Here is a 19,479-nt window from a genome sequence, read left to right on the forward strand (position 1 = left end):
ATGGTTATGTTTGAAACTTTTACGATATCATTTTCCTTTCTCTCCAGACCTTTCCTTTCATTTCATGCGTCCTGATCGCTAACTAGATCGGCGATGCAGACATTCTAGTTGGATGTATCTCTTGTGCCCGGCGTTATGTTTATAAAAGTGCCCGGTGCGTTTCTTCGGCGGCTTCTCTAGTAGTTCTGGGGGTTGTCCTTGTTGAAAAGAATAAATATCTCAACTAGGGGTATATTAATCCAGGCTACCTTATTTAATCCAGATATTGATTGAGTGCCACTGGGAAATATCGTAAACTAGCCTACATATGACTACATTGAATAGAAACCCATCAACTGATTCATAAGCAGGAGTACCTAGGTAGAGACCTGGTAAATTGTAAAATATAATACTAATCACCATAGATGCTAGACTGCCCTGTAGACCAAACTTGAAATTGAAGCTGGAGAACGGGGTTGACCCGCTTTTCCCGGTTTGTCTCCGCCTCGGCCCCGTCCACGTCATGTCATGCTCTCCCTTAGCTCCGTCTTAACCTTCCTGGTCTTCCTTCTTTTCCTTCAAGTTGTCGCAGGTCTGGATATCCCCTGAATTCTGCTTCTATTCTGGGATTTACCTTCCTTACACCTTGTCACTCCTGAACACGCTCTCAACACGGTCTCGCGACCATACCTCACACATGCCCATGCCCCACTGGCGCATTGTCGACCACCGACTCTGAACGACCTTAGACAACTCGCTATACTACAAAAGAAGACCTCTCAACTCATCAAGAGAGAGAAACACTCATTAAAGTCATAAACACGCTCTCACAACTATGCGGCAATTGAGTCTCGTCGCCGCGCTCGTCGGGCTCTCCTCCCTTGCTTTACAGCCGACGCTCGCCGCCGCACAAGGCGAGACAAAGATCCACGAGAAGGGCCGATGCGCGATCCGAGGACAATGTGGGAAACAGTCGATCTTTGGTGGGGAACTGCCGTGCCCCGATAATGGACGGGCGAAGGGCCTGGAGGACCCCGTGCGGGAGAAGCTAGTCAACCTCTGTGGCCCGAAATGGGAGTCCGGCCCAGTCTGTTGTCTCGAGGAGCAAGTGAGTAGAACTTTGTGACTCTTGGAAGTTGCGGATTCCTTTGCTTCTATCATAGCCATGCTAACAGAATCAACCACGTGTAGATTGATGCGCTGTCTTCCAACCTCAAACTGGCAGAGGGCATCATTGCCTCCTGTCCAGCTTGCCGAGATAACTTCTTCAACATCTTTTGCACATTCACCTGCTCGCCCGACCAATCCCTATTCGTTAATGTCACGCAAACGGAAGAGAATAGCTCAGGAAAGACACTCGTCACTGAGATCGATAATGTCTGGTCTGAGGAATACCAAAGCGGCTTCTTCGATAGCTGCAAGAACGTGAAGAACGGTGCCTCTGGCGGTAAAGCGATCGATTTCATCGGAGGCGGCGCGAAAGATTACGAACAGTTCCTGAAGTTCCTGGGCGATAAGAAGTTTCTTGGCAGTCCGTTCCAGATCAACTTTCGTACGGAGCCACGCAGTGACGAGCAGGGCATGAGGCCCTTGTCGATTCAGCCAAAGGCCTGCAATGACCCCGACAAGGCATATCGTTGCTCTTGCGTCGATTGTCCAGATGTTTGCCCCGAGTTACCTGCCGTGTCAACCGAAAAGAGCTGCCATGTTGGACTGTTGCCATGTCTGTCTTTCGCCGTTATCATCATATACTCCGCCTTCCTGCTACTAGTAATGAGTCTTGCAAGCTACGTAACTTTCAAGGAGCGCCGATTCCGCAAGCCTGAACGTGTTCGCCTACTGCAAGACCCGGCTCCTAGCGATGAAGAGGATGAAGGTGAAGTTGTTCATCGTGGTGGATATATGGAACAGCCGCAGGGAGTATATAAACCGAACTCGCTACTGTCTGCCTTGTTCCACCGCATTGGTGGAGCCTCAGCACGGTTCCCGGCCATCACCATTGTCTCCAGCTTTGTCTTTGTGGTCCTGCTCAGCTTAGGCTGGTTACGTTTCGCGGTTGAGACCGACCCAGTCCGCCTGTGGGTGAGCCCGTCGTCAGCTGCAGCACAAGAGAAAGCCTACTTCGATGAAAACTTTGGCCCATTCTACCGAGCCGAACAGGCGTTCTTGGTCAATGAAACTGGCCCAGTACTGACTTATGACACGCTCGTTTGGTGGTTTGATGTTGAGTCTCGCGTGCGGAGGATGATCTCGCTCGACCTTGGCCTGAATTTAGATGATGTTTGCTTCAAACCCGTCGGTAATGCCTGTGTGGTACAATCCTTGACTGGCTATTATGGCGGCTCGGTGTTCAACCTCGATCCGGATACCTGGGAGGATCGTCTGAGCCATTGTACAGAATCGCCTGGCGATGTGAGCTGTCTGCCGGACTTCTCACAGCCCCTGAAGCCGGAGATGATCTTGGGCGGGTACGATGAAAGTGAAAATGCTCTGGATGCTAAGGCGTTGATCGTCACCTGGGTAGTGAATAACCACGACCAAGGGAGCGACGGCGAGAAGAAGGCGATCGACTGGGAGAATAGTTTTAGGCGCGTTTTCGATGTCGTCCAGGAAGAAGCAGTTGAGCGGGGACTGCGTGTCTCATTCAATACCGAAATCAGCCTGGAGCAGGAGTTGAACAAGTCTACCAACACGGATGCAAAGATCGTGGTTATCAGCTACGTGATCATGTTCTTGTATGCATCTCTCGCCCTGGGATCTGTCACTGTCACCTGGCGATCTCTCCTGCATAACCGCGCCAATGCGCTGGTCCAGTCCAAATTCACCCTGGGCATCGCTGGCATCGTGATCGTGTTGATGTCTGTTTCTGCCTCCGTGGGACTGTTCTCGGCCGCGGGTGTGCGAGCGACCCTGATCATCGCTGAAGTTATTCCCTTCCTTGTGCTCGCAGTGGGTGTCGACAATATCTTCTTGATCGTCCATGAATTCGAGCGAGTGAACTTCAGCTACCCGGACGAAGAAATTGATGAGCGCGTAGCACGTGCAGCGGGTAGAATTGGACCAAGTGTCTTCCTCTCTGCCTTGACTGAGACGGTGGCTTTTTCCTTGGGCGTGTTTGTGGGAATGCCCGCTGTGAAGAACTTTGCCGCATACGCCGCCGGCGCTGTCTTCATCAATGCTATTTTGCAGGTGACAATGTTTATATCGGTCCTCTCTCTTAATCAGAGACGAGTCGAGAGCCTTCGCGCAGACTGCTTCCCTTGCCTCACTGTGCGCAAAGCGACCTCATTCGGCCTACCCGAAGATCAGATATATGACGATGAGGAGGCTGAAAGCACTCTCCAGAGATTTATCCGCCGTGTCTATGCGCCTTTTATCTTGGATCGCCGAGTAAAGGCGGCTGTTGTGATCACATTTTTGGGCGTTTTGACCGCGGGCATTGCTTTGATCCCTGAAGTACCACTTGGACTGGACCAGCGAATCGCCATTCCCAGCGATTCGTACCTGATCCCATACTTCAACGACCTCTATGATTACTTCCGCACTGGGCCTCCTGTCTACTTCATCACCCGTGATGTAAATGTGACCGAGCGATCCCATCAAAAACAATTGTGCGGGCGATTCACTAACTGTGATGAATACTCCTTGCCATTTATACTGGAACAGGAATCCAAGCGTTCCAATGTCTCTTACCTCTCCGGATCTGCCGCCAGTTGGCTCGACGATTTCTTCTACTGGCTCAACCCCCAGCAGGACTGCTGCCAGGAAGACGGCAAGATTTGCTTTGACGGCCGTGATCCTCCCTGGAACATCACTTTACACGGCATGCCGACTGGGCCCGAGTTTATCCACTACGCTGAGAAGTGGATTGAAGCCGACACCACTGCCAATTGTCCCCTTGGCGGCAAGGCACCATATAGTAATGCACTGGTGCTCGACGAGGAACACACTACGATCAGTGCCAGTCATTACCGCACCAGCCATACTGCCCTCCGTAGCCAGGAGGACTTCATCCAGGCTTATATCGCCGCCCGCCGCATCGCAGACGATATCTCACGGGAGCACAAGATCGACGTCTTCCCTTACTCCAAGTTCTATATCTTCTTCGACCAGTACGTGTCTATCGTGCAATTGACAGGCACGCTCCTCGGCTCGGCGGTAGCTATCATTTTTGTCCTGACCTCGGCCATTCTGGGATCCATTGCTACCGGCGCAGTCGTAACAACGACAGTGGTCATGACGGTGGTTGATATCATCGGCACCATGGCCATTGCCGGGGTGTCTCTCAATGCGGTCTCGCTAGTGAACTTGGTGATCTGTGTGGGCATTAGTGTCGAGTTCTGTGCTCACATTGCGCGTGCCTTCATGTTCCCTTCGTCGACTCTTTTGGAGAAAGCTCCTACCCAGTTCCACGGCAAGGATGCGCGCGCCTGGACGGCTCTGGTCAATGTCGGGGGCAGTGTCTTTAGTGGTATCACTGTGACGAAGTTGTTAGGAGTCTGTGTTCTTGCGTTCACGCGGAGCAAGATCTTTGAGATCTACTATTTCAGGGTGTGGCTGGCGCTAGTTATCTTTGCCGCCACCCACGCCCTCATCTTCCTGCCGGTAGCTCTTAGCTACTTTGGTGGTGGAGGTACGTACATGACATCATCGGACATTGGGTCCTAGCTAGTGGATCTTTGCTAACGTTTTCTTCTCCAGGGTATTCTGATCCCGCGTCTGATGGCGGGTTGGAAGCCAATCTTGCCTCTCGAGGCTATCGGTCATTGCTGGTCGATGACGAATATGACTCTGACGAATATTGAACTGGTCTTTCTTGGTGTCTTGCATTTTATCTTCCGCTCTCTGTTTCATAGTTATTACCGTGGTTGTTGGGGTCCGGTCAACTTGCTGGCTGAGACTCTTCTAGCTTTGGGCTTTGGAGTTATACAGAACAGGTGGAGGAGTTTTAGGGATATTTCATCTACATCATTGCTTTGTCTGCAGAGCTGACCATCGTATATGAATTGGTCATTCCGGGTATATCATTGAACAATCTCGGTACTACAATAGGTGTGTTTCTTTCCCAGTACCACACACCACCAACCAATAAAGTAAATTATTTACTTTTTTACACAAAAAGCCCCATAGCAACCCCTCAAAACAATCGAATTAATTCCATCGCGAACCAGAAATTTCGGCGCGTCCCAGTACCAACAGAAGCAGTGGGACCTCCAACGCGCTCCAGCAAAAATTTCGGACCCGCCCTAAACTCGATTGGGCAGCCATCCCACCCCTGACGACTTTTTTTTTTTTTTCTGCTGTGCCTCAAATACTTCTGCTTCTCCCTCTTTCTTCTTCCCCCACCATCCTCTCCTTTTTCTTTTTTCTTTCCTTTTCCTTTTCGTTTATCTTGATACCCCCCCAAAAAGTGAGCTGTTTGTCGAAGACAAGCTGCTCATTGCATTTGTCCCTCTAGCCTCGTTTCTTTCACATAAAGAGGCCCGGGACATTTTGTTTTACGACCTTCCACGCACACATAAAAGAAGAAATCTCTGATTTCGATCTCATTTCACACCATTATGGATCAACAACGATTCCTGCAGCAGCTGCAGGTGGTTCTTGACCGTATGTACCACCCTGATCCCCATTGAAGATGAATGTCACTGACTCCTTGCGTCCTCCAGCCTCCAAGGGAAATGTTAAGGAAGCTACCGGCATCTTGCAAAAGGAGTTCTACTCCCAGCCCCAGTCCTTCGTCCTCCTTATTCAGATCGCTACCGGACATGAGGACCCTCACTTCCGTCAACTCGCGGCTGTTGAGGCTCGCGGTAACGTTAACAAGCACTGGGTGAAGGTCGCCGATGACCAGAAGCCCCAGGTTCGGGATCAGCTGCTCCGCTCTTCGATGAGCGATAGCTCTTCCTGGTCCGTCACTCCATTGCTCGTATTATCTCCGCTGTGGCCAAGATCGATCTCGAGGATGGCGAGTGGGCTGACTTGCCCAACCTGCTCCTCCGCGCTGCCGACGGCGGCAACCAGGATGAGCGTGCCGTCTCTATCTACATTCTCTTCACCATCTTGGAGACTCTCGGTGAAGGCTTCGAGGAGAAGTTCTCTGACCTCTTCAAGCTCTTCAGCAAGACCATCCAGGACCCCGAGAGCGCCGAGGTCCGCATCAACACCCTGCTTGCTCTCAGCAAGCTGGCTATGCACCTCGATTCGGAGGAGGACATGGCTTCTGTCAAGGCTTTCCAGGACCTCGTTCCCTCCATGGTTGCTGTCCTGAAGGACGCTATCTCCTCCGGTGATGACGACCGCATCATGCAGGCCTTCGAGGTCTTCCAGACCCTGCTCGGCTGCGACCCTGCCCTTCTCACTGTTCATCTGAAGGACCTCGTTGTCTTCATGAACGAGATCTCTGCCAACACCGAGGTCGATGAGGATGTCCGCACCCAGGCCATCAGCTTCCTCATGCAGGCCGTTCAGTACCGCAAGCTCAAGATCCAGGGTATGCGCATTGGTGAGCAGCTCACCCACACTGCTCTGCACATCGTTACCGAGCTGGATGATGCCCCCATCGACGACGAGATCACCCCTGCTCGCTCCGCCCTCGGTCTGTTGGATATGCTCGCCCAGAGCCTCCCCCCCCAGCCAGATTGTTGTTCCTCTGCTCCAGGCCCTCGGCCAGTACTTCAACAGCCAAGACCCTAACTACCGCCGCGCCGGTATCATGGCTCTGGGTATGTGTGTTGAGGGTGCTCCCGACTTCATCAGCACCCAGATGCACGAGATCTTCCCTATGGTTCTCCAACTCCTTGCCGACTCCGAGTCCAAGGTTCGTCAGGCTTCCCTGCACGCCGTTGCCCGTCTGGCCGATGACCTCGCCGAGGACCTCAGCCAAGAGCACGCGCGCCTGATGCCCCTGCTTTTCCAGAATCTGGCCAAGGCCATGGCCGAGTACAATGGAGAGGAGGATGGTCCTACCATGGACATCATGAAGGCTGGTATCAGCGCCATTGATGCCGTCGTTGACGGTCTCGATGAGAAGGACGTTGCTCCCTACCAAGCTGAGCTTGTCCCCATCCTGCACAACCTCTTCAAGCACCCCGACTTCAAGATCAAGGCTCTCGCTGCCGGTGCTCTTGGTTCTCTGGCCTCCTCCGCCGGTGACTCCTTCCTGTCCTTCTTCGACGAGTCTATGCACCTGCTCCAGGAGTTTGCTGCCGTCAAGGACAGCGAGGAGGAGCTTGATCTCCGTGCTAGTGTCACTGACGCTATGGGTGAGATGGCTGCTGCCGCTGGCCCTGAGCGCTACCAGCCCTACGTTGAGCCCCTCATGCGCGCCACCGAGGAGGCTCTCCACCTGGGACACTCCCGTCTCAAGGAGAGCACCTACATCTTCTGGGGTTCCATGGCCAAGGTCTACTCTGAGGACTTCTCCCCCTTCCTGGAGGGTGTTGTCAACGGTCTCTTCGCCTGTATTGAGCAAGATGAGACCGACCTTGAGGTCGAGCTTGGCGAGGCAGCCAAGGACCTTGTTGGTCAGGAGGTGACCGTTGCTGGCCGTAAGGTCAAGGTCGCTTCCGCTGACGATGAAGATGACGTTGAGGGTGAGATCGAGGATGTTGACTTCGAGGACGACGAGGATGCCTGGGACGACATCACCGCTACCACTCCCCTGTCTCTTGAGAAGGAGATTGCCGTCGAGGTTATCGGTGATCTGATCACCCACACCCGCAGCTCTTTCCTTCCCTACTTCGAGAAGACCATTGAGCAGGTCATGCCCCTTGCTGAGCACCCTTACGAGGGTGTTCGCAAGAGCACTATCAGCACTCTGCACCGCTCCTACGCTATGCTCGTCAGCATTGCTGAGGAGACCGAGCAAATGGCCAAGTGGCAGCCTGGTCTGCCCCTTCAGGTCCAGCCCGCCAAGGAGGTCAAGAAGTTTGGTGAAATCCTCATGACTGCCACCGTCAAGATGTGGACTGAGGAAGACGACCGGTACGTTTTAATGCTTTTTTATATGTTTTGCTTTTGCTCCGTTGCCTCCGGGCACACCCCTTTTCATGATGATCCATCTCGCTTAACCCAGCTCACTTTGACGCGCAAAAGTCGCGATTGATGTAAACGGCGTTCTGTATCTGAAATTGTTCTTCACTATTTTTTTTGCTATGCTGCTTCTGATCGTTGGTTTTGACCACATGCTAACTGATCTGATTTGTTAAGTGCTACCGTCGCCGACATCAACCGAAACATGGCTGAGAACCTCCGCTTCTGCGGTCCCGCTCTCATCGCTGACGAGACCATGCTGCACAACGTGATCCAGATGGTCACTGACATCATCACGAAGCAGCACCCTTGCCAGCTTGAATTCGGTCCCGAGGAGGAGACCGCTGAGGCCGGTGAAGAGACTTCCGAGTTCGACTGGGTCGTCGTGGACACCGCCCTTGACGTTGTCTCTGGTATGGCCGCCGCTCTCGGCTCTAGCTTCGCTGAGCTCTGGAAGGTTTTCGAGAAGACTATCCTCCGCTATGCCAGCAGCGGCGAGGCCCTTGAGCGCGCCACCTCCGTCGGTGTCCTCGCTGAGTGCATCAACGGCATGGGCGGCTCCGTCACCCCCTTCACCGGTACCTTCCTCAAGCTCCTCCTCCACCGTCTCAACGATGAGGACCCCCAGACTCGCTCCAACGCCGCCTACGCTGTCGGCCGCCTGGTCGAGCACTCCCAGTCCGACGCTGAGATGCTGAAGGAGTACCCCACCATCCTCAGCCGCCTCGAGCAGTGCCTGTCGATGAACGTGTCTCGCCTGCAGGACAATGCCACTGGCTGCGTTAGCCGCATGATTCTCCGCAGCCGCGACAACGTCCCCACCAAGGACGTCCTCCCCGTCCTGGTTAACATTCTTCCTCTGAAGAACGACTACGAGGAGAACGAGCCCCTGTACCGCATGATTTGCCAGATGTACAAGTGGGAGGATCCCACCATCCGCGAGCTCACCCCTCAACTGCTCCCCGTCTTCCAGGCCGTCCTAACCGGTGACGAGGACCAGCTCGAGGATGAGCGCCGCGCCGAGCTCATCGAGCTCGTCAAGTGGCTCAACCAGATGCAGGCCGGCGCCGCCCCCTGGGTCGAGCAGCTGTAAAGCCTTTCCTCTCGCTGAATTGGCTTGCGCCTGATGATTTATTTATTTTTTATGACTTTGGATGTTAATGGATAGACTTGGAGGATTTCCCCCCCCCAACACGAGATGACTAGACGATACCCTACCCCGTCTCAGGAGCGGAGAATTCCGCGATGAGTGATGAATAGTACAAAAGTTGTTGCTGTATATAGGTCAATTGACTTGTCTTTCGAGACAAAATTTGGTTTCTGTGTAGATCTGTAGATCTGTTCTTTTAGTCTGGTCTCCGAGTGGTTTTAGATAAATCGAACTAACCCTTGAAATAACCCCTTGGAGCATTCCTTTTCGGCTTGACCCTGGTAAACCTGGCAAATATTCCCGTTCCCTGGGCTCTGCAGTCTTACCACGTTTTATACTTGCTATCACCGCACCTGCTTTATGACATCCCTAGATATCCTCATTTATTATTCAATTCATCATTCACTTTCTTCTACCACTTCCTTACACCTTAGCCTACGTAGTACATACTGCCAGTCCACTTAAACCCTGTGACGTGTGTGGCGGGAGGTTCTTCACGCGCGCAGAAAATAAATGGCTGCCTGCTCGGTGGTTTCGGTCCAAGTCCAATTTGCGGGGACGCTATAGGGCTGTTACCATTAATTATCTTGGCCTGATATTGGGGGTTTTTTTTCTTTCTTCCGATTTTTTTTTCTCGTTTCATTCCCATCCCTTTTTTGCCCATTGATTTGTGGATCTGGTCGATCGTATAATATCCCAGTTTCCAGTTCTTCTGCTCGAGATATTCCCATTCCACCCGCGTCGAGGTTCGAGTCCCATTCATCTCAGCCCATGGTTTGAGACTCTGCTAACTAAACATAAAGTCTAATCTAGACCCGCTACATACCCTCCGACCTCCACCGCTGTTGGGAAGTCAAGTCAAGTCAAGATGATCTCCGCTGCCTCGAATCCGTTTAACTGGACTTTACCTTCCAGTGCTTCCGGAAGCTCGATCAAAGGGCCTATCAAAACAGTTTCGAAGCCCTGCTTCGGTTGTGATTGTGGTGATGAGGAGTGTGATTGTTGTATCTGTACCGTGATGTGAGGCATGGTGATGGCAGGTGTGGGTGCTCTTGTCACTCACCCACCACTCACTCTACCTACTGAATTGCGTTGGGCGAGAAATTTGAATGAATGGATGGACTCGTTGAAGTTGCGCATGTTTTGCATTTTACTGAGCGATATCCTGTTTTCTTTTGTCATTCCGTTCTATATTCCCCCCACTTTGTCTTCTGTGCGAACTGCACGGTTTCCAATGGATTTTCTTCTACGTGGATGCTTGTTATTAGCCTGGTTGTGCTTGAAATGGTATCTTGTGATGCTTAGTGATCTTGGCTGTATGGTCCGTGCCTCTATACGAGCTTCGAAGCTTTTTATCCCTCTAATGCACATATAACCTAGATGCTAGGATAAGTTCAAGGTATACGTTCACGTTGGCTTAATATCCTCCCTACCAATGGTATGAGAAAGTCCGCTGGAGATGTCATTTCCAAGGTTATTAGTGGTGTATTGTGATTTTGTACCTGGTTGTAGAATAAGTCTAGTAGGTGTTTGACATCGCAGTAGAAACGCCATGCATCAAACCCTCTTTCATTGCTCAGCGCCCAAACTCCGAGTAGCAAAAGGGGGGAGAGAAATAAAAGCAGGGCAAAGTCTAATGTTCGAGGCTGGAGATACTTGGGGCATCCAGTCCACCAGTCTCTTTCAGCACGATCCCCAATTTAACCAACACCCCAGTCTACCCTCCCATTATCTCCAAGTGCCGCTGATTAATTAGATAAAAGCGAACCGGTGCTCTGCTCGCGCCACGCTTTATCGATGGCACACTCTGCCAGTCTTTTCAATTCAACCACAAAGTCGGCCACCAACTTGAACTGGGCTACTTCTTTCTGTGGCAACTTGCGGGTGAAAATACGTCTAATCATCACCGTTGCCACCCTCAGAAGACCCATATCATCACGCGAGCGTGGATCGAGCGGATTCTGAAGAATGCTGCAAAAAATCGTAAGAAGAGCAGACATGGGGTAAAATATGAGCGTCCTATATAAAGCTCGATTAGCAAGTGGGCCCTCCTTGCAATTTCGTATGGTAAGTCAGTACTAGGTGGCAACATACCAAAAGACTCCATCAACTAAAACATGTTCTGCAGATTCCAAGTAGCATAGGGTCGATCGACTGGCCTCAACGGATAATGTGAGACTGGAACTAATTCCATCAACCAACCCCCCACTCCCATTCACCCAAGCCTTGCACCGACTACTCGCTTGATGAATGATGGACATGCAGAGATAATAGTTCATCCGCAGCATGACGGAGTGCATGCAGACATTTGGATCCGAAGCATCCTGTGCAAAGGACATAGTCGGGCGCCAATGCGCTGGGACTGCTGCGCGCCATTCCTCCAGCTCATCGTCCAACTCTCGTATTGACTTCAACAGGTCTGCGTCGGATTTTTTCAGAGAGCTTACTGAGTACAATGCGCTATGTGCTCGCGATTTGATCATACTGAGTCTCAAGTCGAATGGGAATATCGGGTCAACGTTGGTCGATTCTTCGCTCTCTGGGTCTGTGAAGGCTCGCTCTATGTATCCTGGTGGGAGAGTCAAGTCACAATGCTCGTCTGCAATTGTAGGTGGTTGGCCTGATGAAAGAAGGGTTATAATCGAAGTTGAAGTGTTAAGATGGATGGGGGCATGGATGGGAAGAGCCTACCCGTTCGCAAGCAAATGTCTTTATCGAGGGTGTAGCAAATCCAGAAAAGGTTGCGCAGAGACCAATGTCTTTTCTCTGCGCGAATACTTTTGAGAACCCTGTGGGGGATTGCCAAGATTGGCACCGAGCATGAATAAAAATCGGGCGGCGATCGCAGCGAAGTAGTTGGTTGCCCGCATGTTTCCGGACGAAAGCTCGAAGAGAGTCTTTAAAACCGATCAGCTATAATCTCAAGAATGTCTGGTTCGAGATTTCCGATACTCACCAAATTTATGACTGCCTGGGCCCCTTCCAAGCTCGCAGGCTCTTGTAATACCTGCGTGAGAAAGAATTGCGCCTTGATAGCCAGGGCATCATAGTCTACTTCTCCCAGTGGAGAGTTCACCACGAATTCCTTGATTGGGGGAAGACGAGAGACAAAGGCCAGAAAAGCAATAACACATGCGCGGCTACTAGCCTGTCCGTGACTGAAAGTAGAGTGTGGCTGTTTGTAGGCCGATGTAATCGTTTCCTCGAATAGATCTGGGTCCACGACGGGGAACAGACGTTGCATCACGAATGACTTCTTGAAGGCTTCGAGATAGAGTCGTACGACTCGCAAATCGGGCAGTTCAAACATATTTTGGTTCGAAATATTGTTGAAAAGATTGTTAGTACTCTGTCCGCGCTCCTTTTCCCACGGTGCTCGCGCTGGACTGAGATTATCCCGCGAGATGATCTGTCCTGTGCGGGCCTGGACCCATTCTTGGCCTTCTGGTAGAAGGAAAGGAATACCTGTGATCAGACTAATTGCTCCCAGCTCACGTCCGGCAAAATGAACGCCCACTGTAGATGGTACTGCAGAGGGGAGCTGGCTGCTGGTTGTACTAGGCGAGCTGCTCGCAGTTGTGTTGTCATCCAACGTTTGCATCTGGGAGAAATCAAGCGTCGCTACTTCAGATTAGCTACGCGATCGCCAAACATGCAGACGGCTTCAAACCTGAATCTAATTCCGGGAAGCTGTTGGCTAAAGCCTGCTCGATACGACTAATTCGTTCCGAGAGGCGCGAGGCCTTGGGCTGGGCACTATTGATACGGGGTTAGTCATTCAATCGATCCGTGGAGAGAAATAAAAGGAACTCCGGATATAATTCTAAATAGAAGATTAAAACCAAAGACATACCCATCATCATCCCGAGTCTTTCGTTTTCGAGTCACTACTCTATCGTAGGTGCAAGGCAAGTTATGGTGGCTGCACCATTCACATTGCGGTTGGGCCGCGTCGCATTTGATCTGTAAGCAAGCCCAATTAGCGTGTACTTACTAAGATATCTGAACTGTTTGAATTGAAAAGTAAAAAAAAAGGAGTGAAATGGCGTAAAATATAGCAAACAAAATATACCGCTAGGCGAAGAATGCCAATGATATGGATTCAAGTCCCGAGCGCGCGTACATAACTTTACTAGTGGCGTGGGCCAGAACCAAGTGCAGAGGGGCTAGACCACCAACCTTCCGTCGATAGCAGGAGTCGCAGGCACGCGCCGTGCGCTTGCGAGGTTCGTCGTCAGAATGCATGAAGATGGTACAGTATAGGAGGAATCATGGATGATCGTCAAGAGCAGGCTCATGCGCTGAGTAAGCGGAAAAGTTTGATCCGTGGATCCGCAGGGTTTCATGATGACATTCTAAACTTAGTTTGATATCAGAAAGGTCTACTAGTAGCTTCATAAAGATTGAGTAAGAGTAGTACATATCTCCCACTATAGGATGATACACCTAGAGAAATTTTGTCTAACCGGAATTGGTGGGGTAAGGATCGTCGATTGTAGTAATTCCTATAACAGTCCACCCTTCGCTATGTTTCGCAGAATAAGCTTCCGCTGAACCGGCATTGGGTTACAGGATTGGGAGAAATTTCACGAAAAGCACATGAGCAAGAATTGGCTGAAGCGCTTGTCGTGGGAAATTGGCAGCGCATGGTCTTTTAAACAACAGATGGGCTTATTGGAATTGGCCTTCATTGGTTGAATAGAGGCGACCGGGCGATGGTCGTCCATGCATCGATGGAATTGTTCCTTATCTTTTTCGAACTGCAAGAAACAAGGCGCTTGGCCATTGATCGGGAAGGCATATGCCGAAGAATTTATGCAACGGCGAGGCTGCTGCCAGAGGCCGATATATTTCCGAGGAAATTGCCGTTATTTAGTGGTCTGTATAGGTATCCTGAATGGTATTTCAGGCAGTTTCTCGTTCCTGCCTGCACACTTTGCCTGTACTTCTGACATGCACTGGAGCAGCCACGAGGATGGGTATTCGTAGTACGACCCAACGGATGTATATGCGTTATCCGAGGGCATAGGCAAGGCCGATCATTCGACCTGAACATAGTCTATCTTTGAGTCATGACGAATTTCCGCTCTAGTTGGGTATCGGTGGCACGGCGGATGGTTGAGAAAGGAAGTAGAGTTGCTGAAAGAATGGCGGGCTCTTTCACTTCAGATCTCCTTGTCCAATATATCCCAAACTTGTCGAGCATCTTCCAGGCCCTGCTGCGTATCTTTCTTTGCGGACGAGGCCTGTTCAGCAGATGTACTGGCCGGGTCGATTTCTCCAGCCTGGGCCTGCATTTGTTCCAGAGCGTTCTCGATCTCGGCCTTGACCTTGTCCATCTGTTCAATTTCATCTTTGCTGCGTTGAAGCTGTTCCTCCATCATCATGATCAAGGACTCGCGAGCTTGGTGTGGGCGGTAGAGGTTGAGGAGGTGGTGTGCATTGATAAAGAGGTTGCGTAGATCGTTAACTTTGGATTCGAACTGCTCGGGAGAGACGGAGAGAGCTCCGACGAATTCAAGGAAGTTGAGCAGAAGAGATTTACTGATTTTCAGCAGGTAGTAGGCGTGATTCAGGTTGGAGGTAGGTTGCGCAGTGTCTTTGTCTTGGGTGGTAGCAGGTTCAGGGTAGAGTTGATCAATGCCTTGTTCCTTGAGTGAGGGGAGAGTTGTGGACCGCTAAAGAATGGAAGAAATAGGTTGTCAGCACAAGCTTCCAGTGTGATCAAGCAGCCTTCGGATTTACTCACAGTCTGTAGTTCACCAAAGACCGAGTACTCCCCCGTGGGGATTTCCGGCGGCACCAGACATCGCAGCTCTGCAGGCACCTCCAATTCGCGTAATTCCGCGGGTGACCATTTCTTGTCGCGCGCAGGCTCTCCATTGGTCCCTTTGGAAGCTTCTTTTTTGATCTCCTCCAGTTTGTTGCGGTTCTCGCGCGTGAAGTGTTTCCATAAGGGCGGTGGGGGCGCAAAGGCAGCGGTGACAGCTGGTTGCTGGGGGTCGTCCATGACGGCCGAGAGTAGGAGTGTAATTCAGTCGACTGTGTCAGTGCCAAAGGGAGGAATGTAATGTAATACTAGAGTCGAGTGAAAGAGGAGAGAGGAGAGTAGGGGGTGGGAATGGAGAAGGTGGAGGAGTGACGGAGTGAAGAGCGGAGGTCACGCTTCACGCTTCCCTTTCCGCCTTTCGCCTTTTCCTTGCGAGGCCGCGCAACTCCTCCCCTTTTCCACTTCCACAGCTCAACTCCCTCTTTTTTTTTTTGCTTTCTTTATGAGAATAGTTGAACGAGGAATTCCTCCACGATCTTGGAGGTTTTGGATTTCCCCTGGGCTTAGCATGCTAGGGTTGAGCGGCGTGATATGATATGACATGCTCTCCATAACACCTTAATCGTCGAAACCTCCACAACTCAACGCCGTGCTCTCTCGACTCGACCACAATGCCTCACAATCGATCATCAACCGGGTCAACTCCCATTCTACATCGTGTCGGGTTTTCCGGGGCCGCGGCTCGCTTCACTCAGCGCTCCTACGCCGCGGACTATATGGCATTGGGCTTCCTAGTCGCAGGATGGCTATTGGTTTGTCCACTGTCATTTCCCAGGCTATTTTGTGTATCGCTAACCTTTGGGTCGCTGCTGTGCAGATCCAAATCTTCGTCTCACCTTTTCATCGCATGTTTTCCCTCGATAACAAGTCCATCCAATACCCATTTGCTGTCCAAGAACGGGTCCCCGTCAGTACGCGCTCCTCCAATTGCGCCTTTCCTCTCTTCCGACTTCATACTGATTCAATTGGCTAGTTTGGGCTGTCTTCTATGCTGGGGTCATCCCTTTCTTCATAATACTGGCCTGGTCAGCCGTGCTTCACCCCGGTGCACAAAGGACCCAAGTAACTATACTCGGCCTCCTGGTGGCTTTGATGCTCACTTCCTTCTTGACGGACATTATCAAAAATTCCGTCGGAAGGCCTCGCCCTGACTTGCTTTCACGATGTAAGCCATCTCGGGGCACACCAGACAATGCGCTGATCGCATGGACTGTCTGCACCGAGACAAATCAACATATTCTCCAAGAAGGATGGCGCAGCTTCCCCAGCGGACACAGTAGCTTCTCCTTTGGTGGCCTAGGATATTTGTCCCTGTGAGTATCTCTAGCGTCACTGTGCCGTGATATTTTCCCTAACAAATTGGGATGTAGATTCTTCTGTGGTCAAATGCACGTCTTCCGTCCACGAACAGATCTCGGCAGATGCTTGTTGGCATTTATACCACTTCTGTGTGCGCTTTTGATCGCCATTTCTCGCCTGGATGATTATCGCCACGACGTCTGGGACGTGACTATTGGGTCCCTACTTGGAATGCTGATCGCATGGTTCTCTTACCGTCGCTACTACCCAGCACTTCAATCGGCGCGCTGTGATGTCCCATATGATAAAGGTGACAATGCAGGTGTTGATGGCTTTGGTAAAATTGATGACGAGGAGCAGGGCCTATCACAATCCATGTTACAAGGTGATAGCCCTGGACATGGGGAATCGTATCCGTTGGAAGAGACGGGATCTCCTCGGGTGATATAACCGCTATCATCCTGGCATATTTTGACTCTGTCACTTGTCTTCGGGAAAGATGGGTGATCGGATTGCCTGTTTAAAGGAACCATCTCGCCCATACGGAGCAAAGCACTATGCATTACTAAACGATTCAATTGTAGCATTTCTATGGACAAAAGGCTTTCTGCCGTGCACCGTGCATGTTATCCCAAATATGAACAGATAGGGCAGATAACTAAAACGTGCCCTGGAAGCAATTTATGATTGATGATGCAATAAACAATCCCGAAATAACTTTTACAAAACGATCGCATACAGCATCTAACGAACCCAAGAGGCTTGAGAAAAATGAAAGATGCCAGTGGTCTTCCAGCTTCTCGATATTTTCAATTTTTGCTTTGAGCAATCCCTCTTTCGAAGAAGCTCCAAACAAAAACAGCATTTGCTAAGCAAATCGAAGCTGAAAGATGATCAGCAAAGCACAGTAGCAACGCCTCAATTTCCAGTGACTTACCCAATGTTAGGCTCATATTGAAATAACCAACTGCTTCAGACAGAATGCCAGACAATAAGGGGCCTAGCATAAGCCCAGCATTGAAAGATACCTCGTTGATGGCAAAGACCCTCGACAGACCACCATTTGGCCCGAATATATTGGGCCGTCTCGATTCGATATCCTTCAGAATCGCTTAAAAAGAGTTGTATCAGTATGCAAGTGTGCAGAAAGCAAAATTAAAGCGATCGAACGTGATACTATGCTTACTGATTGTGTGTAACACGCCCGCTCCCTGAACCAGAGTGGTGACAAATCCGATGCAAGCGAGGCAGGTAACGTAGAATGCCTTCCCATGATTTTCTGGACCAGTAGGAATAGCCAGGAAGAGCATTAAAGGTGCTAAGAGAACCCAACCTAACGTAGTAGGATATCGTAGTCCAATATGATCGCGGGCCCACCCCATTAAGGGACCGAGTATAATAGCAGGAACCCGTAGAACAAGGAACATTATTCCTACATTGGAAGGCCCCCAATTAAAGATCGTTCGAAGATGCACGGGCAAGGTGGTGTTAAACCCTGCGATGAGTATGGAGTACAGTATCGTCGTTGAAATGCTGGCGAGGACTCGACAGTCACCGAGCATTTCGTAGTAGAAAGATACTTCAGCATCTTGAGGGTCGTCTTTATCCTCGCACATTGTGTCATGAGCACCAACCAATTGAGATAGGAGTGGAGATGTTTCTGCAGTTTCAACATCTCTTGTTGGCGAATCCTGTCCATCTGTCGATATTCCGCTTCGAGAAGGAGGCGTCGATGTAGCGGATGGCTTTGGCAGATCCTGGGTGATAACCCGCGCGACAATGTTGATTAGAATAAGCCCAATGGGTACCGACCAGGCCGGCCAGTATCCCGCCCATTGTAACAATGCTCCTGCGACGGTTGGTCCTCCGACTGTGCCTGATAGGACGATTGACATGCTAAGCCCCATCATTCTTCCCACTTGTCCTTCTTTGGCGCAGTCTGTCAACATCGCCAGACAGATAATCCAGGCTGCAGAGCCCGAAACGCCCTGGAGGATTCGGCCGACATAGATAGACCATACTACGTGAGGGTCAGAATGTAAGCTGTCGAGACGATGTGGATATTCAGACTTACAATTAGGAGTCAGTGCCACTAGGATAGTTCCTCCCAAGCAGACAATAAGAGCAATGATAAGAGGAGTTTTGCGACTTGGCGTCTTATCAGCGGCGATGGCGACAAGGGGTGTCAGAATGAGGGTCGCAAATCCATGGACACTGAGCAGACCAGATGTGGTACGCTGAGTTAAATCTGGGTCTTGTTTCAAGCGAGTTTCTAGCATATAAGGTAGGATGGGGACCACGAAGCCGTAGAGCAGAGTTTCTGAAAAATAGAGTAGTTAGACGAAAGGAACTTATTCGAAGCCTCGAATCAGTAAATACCTGTGAACAAGGCCAGGCAGGCCGTCCCTATGATCAAAAATCTCGAAGAGCGCCATCTGTTTCCACGCCGAAGCTCCTCTGAATCTGACATTTTGCCGAGTGGGATGAAATAAAAAGCATGGTCGGGTTGCTCTAAGGATTTGAGGGGTTCGCATGAGTCAGGTCGATCTAATGCACGCCCTGCAGCTAATCACGAGGTGGCTGCCCGTAAAGTAGATTTGAACCCTTGCCTAGCTGAACCTTTTGGAAAGCGATCTTCACCGTACATGATTTGATCAAACAGGAATAATTGATGTTTCAACAGGGTTTTTTTCACCAGCTAAATAAGGCTTTAGGAATGAATATTCGCAAATCTTATCATTTTACCTCGTTGGTCCATGATAAAAACCAATCTTGGATGGACTGGGAAACAATTTTCATTTTTTGTCGGGTCCGACTTGATGACTCGGAGTGAATTCAAATCTTCCAAGGTGATTTGTATGATTCAGGTGGAGCATTATATGCCTCTCACATGGGCATGCCCCCACCCAGCACGCAGCCCATGCAAACCTTGGAACTTGACTGATCTGCAAAATCCATGGATATTCCTATGTATAAGGATCAATTCTGAACTTGACCTTGAAATTTGACTCTTGAGAAAGCCAGAGCTGAATATTTTTACTTTCTGTTTCCAATCAGTTGATCGGCTAAGAGAAGTGCCCTTCATAATTGTAGTCACCCGGACTGAGTTTTCCGGAGACCGACACACCCTCGGACTTTGGCGTTGAGTTCAACTAGGAACATTACGAGTCATGATTCATAAACGTCGGCA

At 50.5% G+C, this 19,479-nt stretch overlaps 7 protein-coding genes across 7 annotated transcripts; 3 read left to right on the top strand and 4 right to left on the bottom strand.

The window, feature by feature from the left end:
• Positions 1 to 814: 814 nt before the first annotated feature.
• Positions 815 to 4,784, top strand: ncr1 (sphingolipid transporter NCR1; the record flags this gene model as incomplete). The annotated part of the gene is made up of 3 exons (XM_057271030.1): positions 815 to 1,087; positions 1,171 to 4,612; positions 4,681 to 4,784. The coding sequence occupies 3 exons, from the start codon at positions 815 to 817 to the stop codon at positions 4,782 to 4,784; spliced, it is 3,819 nt and encodes a 1,272-aa protein (XP_057118204.1).
• A 756-nt stretch (positions 4,785 to 5,540) lies between these two features.
• Positions 5,541 to 9,103, top strand: N7481_011812 (putative importin beta-4 subunit; the record flags this gene model as incomplete). The annotated part of the gene is given in 6 exon segments (XM_057271031.1): positions 5,541 to 5,586; positions 5,646 to 5,905; positions 5,929 to 6,578; positions 6,598 to 6,622; positions 6,650 to 7,962; positions 8,188 to 9,103. 6 exon segments carry the CDS (start codon positions 5,541 to 5,543, stop codon positions 9,101 to 9,103), a joined length of 3,210 nt encoding a protein of 1,069 aa, XP_057118205.1.
• Positions 9,104 to 10,018: 915 nt separating this feature from the next.
• N7481_011813 (uncharacterized protein) lies at positions 10,019 to 10,300 on the bottom strand (the record flags this gene model as incomplete). The annotated part of the gene is made up of 2 exons (XM_057271032.1): positions 10,019 to 10,168; positions 10,244 to 10,300. The coding sequence occupies 2 exons, from the start codon at positions 10,298 to 10,300 to the stop codon at positions 10,019 to 10,021; spliced, it is 207 nt and encodes a 68-aa protein (XP_057118206.1).
• A 608-nt stretch (positions 10,301 to 10,908) lies between these two features.
• Positions 10,909 to 13,458, bottom strand: N7481_011814 (putative C6 transcription factor; the record flags this gene model as incomplete). The annotated part of the gene is made up of 6 exons (XM_057271033.1): positions 10,909 to 11,131; positions 11,255 to 11,847; positions 11,914 to 12,057; positions 12,117 to 12,781; positions 12,831 to 12,916; positions 13,340 to 13,458. The coding sequence occupies 6 exons, from the start codon at positions 13,456 to 13,458 to the stop codon at positions 10,909 to 10,911; spliced, it is 1,830 nt and encodes a 609-aa protein (XP_057118207.1).
• An 867-nt stretch (positions 13,459 to 14,325) lies between these two features.
• Positions 14,326 to 15,170, bottom strand: med7 (mediator complex subunit MED7; the record flags this gene model as incomplete). Its single annotated transcript, XM_057271034.1, has 2 exons — positions 14,326 to 14,838; positions 14,910 to 15,170. The coding sequence occupies 2 exons, from the start codon at positions 15,168 to 15,170 to the stop codon at positions 14,326 to 14,328; spliced, it is 774 nt and encodes a 257-aa protein (XP_057118208.1).
• A 431-nt stretch (positions 15,171 to 15,601) lies between these two features.
• Positions 15,602 to 16,739, top strand: N7481_011816 (phosphatase PAP2 family protein; the record flags this gene model as incomplete). The annotated part of the gene is made up of 4 exons (XM_057271035.1): positions 15,602 to 15,742; positions 15,808 to 15,901; positions 15,964 to 16,303; positions 16,361 to 16,739. The coding sequence occupies 4 exons, from the start codon at positions 15,602 to 15,604 to the stop codon at positions 16,737 to 16,739; spliced, it is 954 nt and encodes a 317-aa protein (XP_057118209.1).
• A 359-nt stretch (positions 16,740 to 17,098) lies between these two features.
• N7481_011817 (MFS transporter) lies at positions 17,099 to 18,759 on the bottom strand (the record flags this gene model as incomplete). The annotated part of the gene is made up of 5 exons (XM_057271036.1): positions 17,099 to 17,172; positions 17,227 to 17,400; positions 17,476 to 18,309; positions 18,364 to 18,609; positions 18,669 to 18,759. 5 exons carry the CDS (start codon positions 18,757 to 18,759, stop codon positions 17,099 to 17,101), a joined length of 1,419 nt encoding a protein of 472 aa, XP_057118210.1.
• Between the last annotated feature and the right edge of the window lie 720 nt (positions 18,760 to 19,479).

Source organism: Penicillium waksmanii, assembly GCF_028829765.1.
Source record: "Penicillium waksmanii strain IBT 27052 chromosome Unknown utg000009l:1.0-4314994.0:1.0-4318279.0, whole genome shotgun sequence".
Classification (NCBI taxonomy): domain Eukaryota; kingdom Fungi; phylum Ascomycota; class Eurotiomycetes; order Eurotiales; family Aspergillaceae; genus Penicillium; species Penicillium waksmanii.